Genomic DNA, 10,629 nt, shown 5'->3' with positions numbered 1-10,629 from the left:
ATGGCAGGCAGATTTGCCCCAGTGATGTACTGGGCCGTACGCACTACCCTCTGAAGTGCCTTGCGGTCGGAGGCCGAGCAATTGCCGTACCAGGCAGTGATGCAACCAGTCAGGATGCTCTGGATGTTGCAGCTGTAGAACCTTTTGAGGAACTCAGGACCCATGCCAAATCTTTTTAGTTTCCTGAGGGGGAATAGGCTTTGTCGTGCCCTCTTCACGACTGTCTTGGTGTGTTTGGACCATTCTAGTTTGTTGTTGATGTGGACACCAAGGAACTTGAAGCTCTCAATCTGCTCCACTACAGCCCCGTCGATGAGAATGGGGACGTGCTCGATGCTCCTTTTCCTGCAGTCCACAATCATCTCCTTAGTCTTGGTTACGTTGAGGGATAGATTGTTATTCTGGCACCACCCGGCCAGGTCTCTAACCTCCTCCCTATAGGCTGTCTCGTCGTTGTCGGTGATCAGGCCTACCATTGTTGTGTCGTCAGCAAACGTAATGATGGTGTTGGAGTCGTGCCTGGCCATGCAGTCGTGGGTGAACAGGGAGTACAGGAGAGGACTGAGCACGCACCCCTGGGGAGCTCCAGTGTTGAGGATCAGCGTGGCAGATGTGTTGCTACCTACCCTCACCACCTGGGGGCGGCCTGTCAGGAAGTCCAGGATCCAGTTGCAGAAGGAGGTGTTTAGTCCCAGGATCCTTAGCTTGGTGATGAGCTTTGAGGGTACTATGGTGTTGAATGCTGAGCTGTAGTCAATGAACAGCATTCTCACATAGGTGTTCCTTTTGTCCAGGTGGGAAAGGGCAGTGTGGAGTGCAATAGAGATTGCATCATCTGTGGATCTGTTTGGGGCGGTATGCAAATTGGAGTGGGTCTAGGGTTTCTGGGATAATGGTGTTGATGTGAGCCATTACCAGCCTTTCAAAGCACTTCATGGCTACGGACGTGAGTGCTACAGGTCTGTAGTCATTTAGGCAGGTTGCCTTTGTGTTCTTGGGCACAGGGACTATGGTGGTCTGCTTGAAGCATGTTGGTATTACAGACTCAATCAGGGACATGTTGAAAATGTCAGTGAAGACACCTGCCAGTTGGTCAGCACATGCCCGGAGCACACGTCCTGGTAATCCGTCTGGCCCCGCAGCCTTGTGTATGTTGACCTGTTTAAAGGTCTTACTCACGTCAGCTACGGAGAGCGTAATCACACAGTCGTCCGAAACAGCTGATGCTCTCATGCATGCCTCAGTGTTGCTTGCCTCGAAGCGAGCATAGAAGTGATTTAGCTCGTCTGGTAGGCTCGTGTCACTGGGCAGCTCGCAGCTGTGCTTCCCTTTGTAGTCTGTAATACTTTGCAAGCCCTGACACATCCGACAAGCGTCAGAGCTCCTTGAAAGCGGCAGCTCTAGCCTTTAGCTCGGTGCGGATGTTGCCTGTAATCCATGGCTTCTGGTTGGGAAATATATGTACGGTCACTGTGGGGATGATGTCATCGATGCACTTATTGATGAAGCCGGTGACTGAGGTGGTATACTCCTCAATGCCACTGGATGAATCCCGGAACATATTCCAGTCTGTGCTAGCAAAACAGTCCTGTAGCGTAGTATCCGCGTCATCTGACCACTTCGAAATTGAACGAGTCACTGGTACTTCCTGCTTTAGTTTTTGCTTATAAGCAGGAATCAGGAGGATATAATTATGGTCAGATTTGCCAAATGGATGGCGAGGGAGAGCTTTGTATGCGTCTCTGTGTGTGGAGTAAAGGTGGTCTAGAGTCCCGTCCCCCCCACCCCCCCCCCCCGGTTGCACATTAGGTAAAACGGATTTGTTTGCCTGCATTAAAGTCCCCGGCCACTAGGAGCCCCACTTCTGGATAAGATTTTTCTTGTTTGCTTATGGCTCCCGAGTGGCGCAGCAGTCTAACGCACTGCATCTCAGTGCAAGAGGCGTCACTACAGTCCCTGGTTCGAATCCAGGCTGAATCACATCCGGTCGTGATTGGGAGTCCCATAGGGCGGCACACAATTGGCCCAGCGTCGCCGGGTTAGGCCGTCATTGTAAATAAGAATTTGTTCTTAACTGACTTTCCTAGTTAAATACAGGTTAAATAAAATGAAAAATGGCCTTATACAGCTTGTTGAGTGCGGTCTTACTGCCAGCATCGGTTTGTGGTGGTAAATAGACAGCTGCAAGTAATATAGATGATAACTTTCTTTGTACATAGTGTGGTCTACAGCTTATCATAAGGAATTCTACCTCAGGCGAGCAACACCTCGAGACTTCTTTAATATTAGACATTGCGCACCAGCAGTTATTATCAAATAGACACCCCTTACCAGACGTAGTTACTCTGTCCTGCCGAAGCACGGAGAAGCCAGCCAGCACTATATTATCCATGTCGTCGTTCAGCAAAGTCTCTGTGAAACATAAGATATTACCGTTTTTAATGTCCCGTTGATAGGACAATCTTAATCGTAGATCGTCCAGTTTGTTTTCCAATGATTGCACGTCGGCCCAGTCTGAGCGTTCCCGTCACTCCCAGAGGAACCCTACTAAGAAGAAAGCACAGAAACAGCAGAACAGTCCTCCAAGCCATGAGGTAGGCCAATGCTCACTCTATGCTATAGAAAAAAAGGTTTGAAAAGAGTTCTACGGCTGTCCCTATAAGATAACCTTTTTTGGTTCCAGGTATAAACCTTTTTGGTTACAAATATAACTATTTTGGGTTCCATGTAGAACCCTCTGTGGAAAGGGTTCTACCTGGAACCAAAAGTTATTCAAAGGGTTCTCCTTTTTTTCTAAGAGTGTATGGGGCAGTTTCCCAGACACAGGTAAAACGTAGTCCTGGACTAAAAAGTAAGTTCAGTGGAGAATCTCCATTGAAAATGATTTTAGTCGAGGACTAGGCATAATCTGTGTCGGGGAATCTGCCCCTGTATCAGAAAAGTGTTCTGAGATAAGAGGGGTAACGCTTTGGAGGTCATATGTAGCCATGTGATAGGGGTTATTGTAGTGTTTTGGTAATGGTTCTCACACCCTATGATCCATACAGTTACAGAAACTCTATGTATGGCTGGCTGAAGTAAAAGTATTCCCATTGGCTGCCATCAGATAGAAGGCCTGAAGCCGTTCAGCTGTATCAGCCCTGACAGTGGAGCTCTAGATGTGCTCCAACTGGGACCCTTACGAGACAGATGTCACCTTCCTCACCGACGTGACACTAACATGCACTGGTGCTGTACTCACTTTCTGGGATTTTGGGCAACACTTTTATAGCACAAAAATAGGCTATTGTTAACAATGTTATTTTCTCAGAAAAAAGAGAGGTTGGGTTATATTGATATTGTGATAGCACTGTAATTGACTTATTAAATAAAGGGGTAATACCACGGTAATAGTGTAAACAAAGGAGCTGCTTAGGCCTACACGTTGTCTCTGGCATAAACATGGACTTTACATTACATATATTACCAACAAATATGCATCAGGAAGCTTTGTAAATATTTTCCCTCCTTCTAATACCGATAAGGCTATATATCCTCATACTTTGCTGTATATATGGTTCCCAGAGCAAATAATTTACAGTGATTACATTGGTGATGTGAAACGAAAAGGAAACCATTTGTTAGCCTACGTTTTTGTGTGACTGGTAGTGGTCAAACCAGAGACAAAGGAACACACCGTCTTTGGTTACACCATAGGCTACACAAGACACACACCTGGCGTTCGCCTACCTGCCTGCGCTGTCTGTCAAAGTGCCCAAGCCTGTTTTCTAAACGCGTCATGACGCCGACACCAAGATTTGACGTAGCCTACCTCCACGGTTCACCCGTGCCCCTCCATCTAATCTCGCCTCTCTGTGTATGCTGAATTCCCCGCCTCCCCACTTTTCAACGAGCGCACCGCTATTTTTAGCACTGCCACGGATTAATGTAAAGTGGCGCAGAGACCGTGAACCGGACTGTCCACAAGCATTGTAGGACCTCGCTCGATATCGGTGCATTTGGTGTGTTATTTGTCACGGAAACCACTTGGCACGGATTCGGAAATCGAGTGGGGGAATGATGACAAACGCCATGTCCCCGTTTCTGGCTTTCTTTTCCTAAAGAAGCATTTTCAAGGATGATGCTTTCGAAGCGGATCGAACGACAACCCCGGCACTCGCTCCTGCCCGTGGTTCTCCTATGTTTCATTCTCACCACTGTCAGGGCCAGCATGCCAGGTAAGCATATAGTTTAATTCTAGGACAAATTAAACTTTTTTTTTTAAAGGCAGAATTATATTTGGTTTTGTCCGGTATAAAATGATAATGATTAGCCTGTGCCCGAGGTCTTCTTATTTTAAAAACAGCCCGCATCCAATTAAAAACAACAAACATAACATTAAAAACATGACATTATTTGGTCATCATTTTATGGAGAAAATTGTTCAAATGGCACTGCAATGTAAATGTTTATTTTATATTGTGAGTTGAATCAATGAATTGTGTTTAACGCTCACTGTGCTTTACTACTTAGTGCGTGACGGTAACATTTGCTTCACTAAGAGTTGTGACATCTGATATGCAACAGGGTGCTGCTGCTCTCTACCAAGACAACAGTCTACTTTTAGTCTGGTTTACTAAATCTAGATATGCCTCTGCGCAAACTAAGAAAAGGGATCGAGAAAAATACATTCTCAAGAATTCCCCACTAATTCCCTAACTCGTAATTTAAGTTACTCAAAGCGTTTCCGCTCTACAGTTGCACAGTGTATTCCCTAGCAAGTCTAAGGCACTGCATCTAGAGGCGTCACTACAGTCCCTGGTTCGATTCCAGGCTGTGTCACAAACGGCCGTGATTGGGAGTTCCATAGTGCGGTGCACGATTGGCCTAGCTTCGTCCGGGTTTGGCCGGCCATCATTGTAAATAAGAGTTTGTTCTTAACTGACTTGCCTAGTTAAATAAAAAGCTAAAAAATGGATGTGGTCTATATTATTTGACATTTTAAGTAAATAATGTTGTAGTTTTAGCCTGTATTGCAGATTATAATTGGTGGGGAAAACACTTAATTTAGTAAATATAATAAAATTAATAAAATGTAATTGTAATTTCCATGAAAATATTGAACATGTAGGCCTTATTTTACTGATATAAGTAAATCACCTTTTTATAAGAGACAGATGAGGTTGAAAAGGATGAATTGGAGAATGAATATTATCTGATGATGAGAGGAACTGGCTGACTGACTGGTGATGAGAGCTATCCACACTGAGGCCCTATGAGCAACACAAAAGCTCTTTAACTTGCTGGACTAATCACACACATCCCTCCATTAGCAGTGGCACTCTTTAAATCGTATACACTCATGCTGTTCCCCACAATAACTCAAACACACTCATACACTCTTTAATATAGTGTAACTCCGGCATATACAGTATAATCCCAAAATGGTGGACCTCTATGTGTGCAATGTATATCTCTACAATACATGTGTACACAGACCTCCTGTATGTTGGCCTGTACTGTTTGTTGAAGCTTCAGAGTAAGGTTTCAGGCATTCAGACAATGTTTACCATTAGGTTTTGTTATGGGTGTATCATCATCCTGATTGACTATAAGCAGGCTGTTGAATTGCTAACATGTTCATGTTATGTAAGCCGAGTACTGTCAAAGAGAATGAAAGCCAGCGATGGAAATGCATCATATAAATCAACCTGTATTTGCATTGGCACCACTTTTGTGTTCTGAGAGCTTCTCCACTGTAAAAATGCCCGCTGTCTTATTCAACTGGCTTCTGTTGATGAACAACACATTATAAACATATTCTCTCTCGGGCCCTACTTTTAGCTGATTCTCCCTGTTGTCATCAGTGTTTTATTTTCAAATGTCAGGTTTATCATTGCAAAGGCAGTGCCTTTGTGTGGTTTTCTGGCAATCTTGTCACTATTCAGTGATCAGTCGCCTGGGGGCTTGCTTCTGTTAGAGGGAGAGATTACAGTTTAACTGTTATTGCTAGTCACAAATAACATGCACGCACGCACACACACTTTTGTGACCCAGATACTGTCCAGATTTTGCATCACCTATGGGGCCAGGCAGAGAGAGCAGATGGAAATAGTTAAGGGTCTGAACTGACACTGTGACAGAGGCCCACGTAGACCACTGACTCGCACTACTGAAGGGGTGTCTCTCTCTCTTTCTCTCTAACCATGTTTCCATCGAAGGTTTTATGCGAGTAAAGTCATGCTGTATGAAAAAAAGACCATGACAGGTTTGGTGGAAACATGAAGTGTTGGTACAATTTCAGAAATGTCAACAGACAAGTTGTTCATTCGACATGGTAGGATATTTTTGTGTCGGTATAATCAATTATGCAACAATTGCGGTGGGAACTCTTTCATGTTCAAATATTTATATAATAAACCATCATGTCGAAGTAAACTTGGAGTCACGCAATGATATGCTATACATTGTACTACCATGACGTGGAAAAGCATTATGCGTTTATAGGTAGATTAAATAAGTTATGATGAACTTCATGGTGGTTAAGGGATGGACGGTGATGAGCTTAATGCAAATGTTCTATAAATATTGAGGGTTTTATTTGAATGCTGGTGACATGATGATCGACGCTTGGCTGGCAATATCAAATAAAAATGATATTGCTCTTATTTATATTTCATCATACAACCTACCCTGTCCACTTTGTCAGCAAACTGTTGTCTAGAGAACATGTGCCGAAACCAGATAGGGAAAGTTTGCTTTTAATTCGGTTTTTATGTAAATGGCATGTTATAGAAGTGTCCAGACACGTTTTGTTAAACGATTTTACTTGTTTTTGAGAAACTTACCACAACCAGGCTTGGATAACACTGGAGGCCCCTTCAGTCTCCACACAGTTGGGTAAAGTTGCTTTTAGTTTTTTTGTGCCCATTATGTGGAACAACTTCCAGAGCTCTCTGAAATGAGATGTTCTGGTCCCCCTTGATCAGTTAAGAGTCATGATTGGATACCTCTATGTTGATAAATTTATTTTTCTTATTATATTTTGTATATTGTATGTTGTCCATTTCTAAAAGGACGTATTTGGGGTAAGTTTCTCAAAAACAAGTGAAATTGCTAAAAAAATGTCTATAACACATCATTTACATAAAAAATTGAGATTTGGTTGAAGAAAAGCAAAATTCTCCTTTAAGGCTGTGAGTTTGACCATGCTGTTCGATTTTTAACAGTGAGGCGGAAACAGCAGTTCTTTACTTTTCTTGCCCCAAGTGAGGCTTTTATTAGCAAAAGTGAAGATAGCCAGGGAACTGTACAAATATTTACATAAGAAAATAACAAACTGGATATTGCAACAGGAATACAAACTGAACCTAATAGAGCGCTTCAAACAAAATCCAGGCCTCAAATGTACTGTAACCCAGCAGCATGCCAACCAGTTCCCTGTCCAATCCCAAACAATGAACAGGGTTTAGATACACATACATTGTGGGTATCAGCCAATAGGATGAACCGTATCACATCATGATCAATTAACATTAACAATGCAGGAAATTCAATACAACATGTTAAGTTCATAAACATACACTATGTTTTCATACCAGCACACATATCAATAAAGCTGCTCCACTTGCTTTAAGCATAAATACAACCTGGGATATAAACATGTATGTCCCCCGGGATAAGCTACTACCGCATTACACGTACCATACATTAACTATGTGCTCGACCGCGCCCCTTTTGGCCGTCAATTCTCAGACCAGGAAATAAACAGAACCCTCTTCAATAAACGAGGATAACAAGTTAAGAATCTACATTTAATCTTCAAACATGATTACATCACAGTTGTACTTCCTAGTCATAAATACATGAGCATTAAGTTATATAGTGGGCGATGCACAACTATAGGTTTTGCGCGCACAAACCCATTGACAGCATGCGACCACCAACTCTCACAAGTCTCCTCTCATTTGCAGGTGATCAACAATCAAGACGTCGAAATACATCCCTAATCCCACATTATATTCAATAAATACATGTGCTTCTCATAAACAGTTTCATAAACATTGTCTGGTTATTGATAATCGGGCCTAACTTTAGCTTAGGTGACGAGGACATAATCATTGGTGTAAAGTACTTAAGTAAAAATACTTTAAAGTACTACTTAAGTAGTTTTGTTTGGTATCTGTACTTTACTTTACTATTTTTATTTTTGACTACTTTTGCTCCACTACATTCCTAAAGAAAATAATGTACTTTTTACTCCATACATTTTCGCTGACAACTACAAGTACTCGTTACATTTTGAATGCTTAGCAGGACATGAAAATGGTCCAATTCAAATCTAATCACATCTAGTCACATGCGCCGAATACAACAGGTGTAGACCTTACAGTGAAATGTTTACTTACGAGCCCCTAACCGACAGTGCAATTCAAAAAAAATATGGATAAAAGTAACAAGTAATTAAAGAGGAGCAGTAAAAAATGACAATATATACAGGGGGGTGCCAGTACAGAGTCAATGTGCGGGGACACCGGTTAGTTGAGGTAGTATGTAGATAGAGTTAAGGTGACTATGCATAGATGACAACAGAGAGTGGAGGGGAAGGGGGGGTGGCAGTGTGAATAGTCTGGGTAGCCATTTGACTAGATGTTCAGGAGTCTTATGGCTTGGGGGTAGAAGCTGTTTAAAAGCCTCTTGGACCTAGACTTGGTGCTACGGTACCGCTTGCCATGTGGTAGCAGAGAGAACAGTCTATGACTAAGGTGGCTGGAGTCTTTGACAATTTTCAGGACCTTCCTCTGACACCGCCTGGTATAGAGGTCCTGGATGGCAGGAAGCTTGGCCCCACTGATGTACTGGGCCGTTCGCCCTACCCTCTGTAGTGCTTTGCGGTCGGAGGCCGAGCAGTTGCCATACCAGGCAGTGATGCAACCAGTCAGGATGCTCTCGACGTTGCAGCTGTAGAACCTTTTCAGGATCTCAGGACCCATGCCAAATCTTTTCAGTCTCCTGAGGGGGTATAGGTTTTGTCGTGCCCGCTTCACGACTGTCATGGTGTGCTTGGATCATGATAGTTTGTTGGTGATGTGGACACCAAGGAACTTGAAGCTCTCAACCTGCTCCACTGCAGCCCCGTCAATGAGAATGGAGGCGTGCTCGGTCCTCCTTTTTCCTGTAGTCCACAATCATCTCCTTTGTCTTGATCACGTTGTGGGAGAGGTTGTTGTCCTGGCACCACACGGACAGGTCTCTGACCTCCTCCCTATAGGCTGTCTCGTCGTTGTCGGTGATCCGACCTACCACTGTTGTGTCATCGACAAATGTAATGATGGTGTTGGAGTCGTGCCTGGCCATGCAGTCATGAGTGAACAGGGAGTACAGGAGGGGGCTGAGCACGCACCCCTGAGGGGCCCCTGTGTTGAGGAACAGTGTAGTGGATGTGTTGTACCTACCCTTACCACCTGGTGACGGCCCGTCAGGATGTCCAGGATCCAGTTGCAGAGGGAGGTGTTTAGTCCCAGGTTCCTTAGCTTATTGATGAGCTTTGAGGGCACTATGGTGTTGAACACTGAGCTGTAGTCAATGAATAGCATTCTCACATAGGTGTTCCTTCTGTCCAGGTGGGAAAGGGCAGTGTGGAGTGCAATAGAGACTGCATCATCTGTGGATCTGTTGGAGCGGTATGCAAATTGGAGTGGGTCTAGGGTTTCTGGGATGATGGTGCTGATGTGAGCCATGACCCGCCTTTCAAAGCACTTCATGGCTACATGCGTGAGTGCTACGGGTTGGTAGTTATTTAGGCAGGTTACCTTAGTGTTCTTGGGCACAGGCACTACTGTGGTCTGCTTGAAACATGTTGATATTACAGACCCGGACAGGGAGAGGTTGAAAATGTCAGTGAAGACACTTGCTAGTTGGTCAGTGCATGCTCGCAGTACACGTCCTGGTAATTCGTTTGGCCCTGCAGCCTTGTGAATGTAGACCTGTCTAAGGGTCTTACTCACATCGGCTGAGGAGAGCGTGATCACACAGTCTTCCGGTACAGCTGATGCTCTCATGCATGTTTCAGTGTTCTTTGCCTCGAAGCGAGCATAGAAGTAGTTTACCTCATCTGGTAGGCTCGTGTCACTGGGCAGCTCTTGGCTGTGCTTCCCTTTGTAGTCTGTAATAGTTTGCAGGTCCTGCCACATCTGACGAGCGTCAGAGCCGGTGTAGTATGACTCGATCTTAGTCCTGTATTGAAGCTTTGCCTGTTTGATGGTTCGTCGGAGGGCATAGCGGGATTTCTTATAAGCTTCTCAGTTAGAGTACCGCTCCTTGAAAGTGGCAGCTTTAGCTCAGTGCGGATGCTGCCTGTAATCCATGGTTTCTGGTTGGGGTATGTACTGTCACTGTGGGGACGACGTCATCGATGCACTTATTGATGAAGCCAATGACAGATGTGGTGTACTCCTCAATGCCATTGGCGGAATCCCGGAACATATTCCAGTCTATGCTAGCAAAACAGTCCTGTAGCTTTGCATCTGCTTCATCTGACCACTTTTTTATTGATCTAGTCACTGGTGCTTCCTGCTTTAATTTTTGCTTGTAAGCAGGAATCAGGAGGATAGAATTATGCTCACATTTGCCAAATGGAGAGCTTTGTAT

General features: G+C 44.2%; 1 protein-coding gene across 1 annotated transcript in view; it reads left to right on the top strand.

Annotated features, from left to right (window-relative positions):
- The first annotated feature begins 3,822 nt into the window (after positions 1-3,822).
- The window catches only part of LOC139544048 (neural proliferation differentiation and control protein 1-like), a 43,802-nt gene continuing 36,995 nt past the window's right edge, over positions 3,823-10,629 (top strand). Inside the window, exon 1 of the mRNA XM_071350739.1 lies at positions 3,823-4,217. Within this exon, the coding sequence (XP_071206840.1) occupies positions 4,118-4,217 (100 nt within the window). The 5' untranslated portion in view covers positions 3,823-4,117. The remainder of the gene's footprint in view (positions 4,218-10,629) is intronic.

This window comes from Salvelinus alpinus, chromosome 18, assembly GCF_045679555.1.
Source record: "Salvelinus alpinus chromosome 18, SLU_Salpinus.1, whole genome shotgun sequence".
Lineage (NCBI taxonomy): Eukaryota > Metazoa > Chordata > Actinopteri > Salmoniformes > Salmonidae > Salvelinus > Salvelinus alpinus.
Note: the sequence above shows the minus strand (reverse complement) of the source record. Positions and strands in the feature narration are given on the sequence as shown.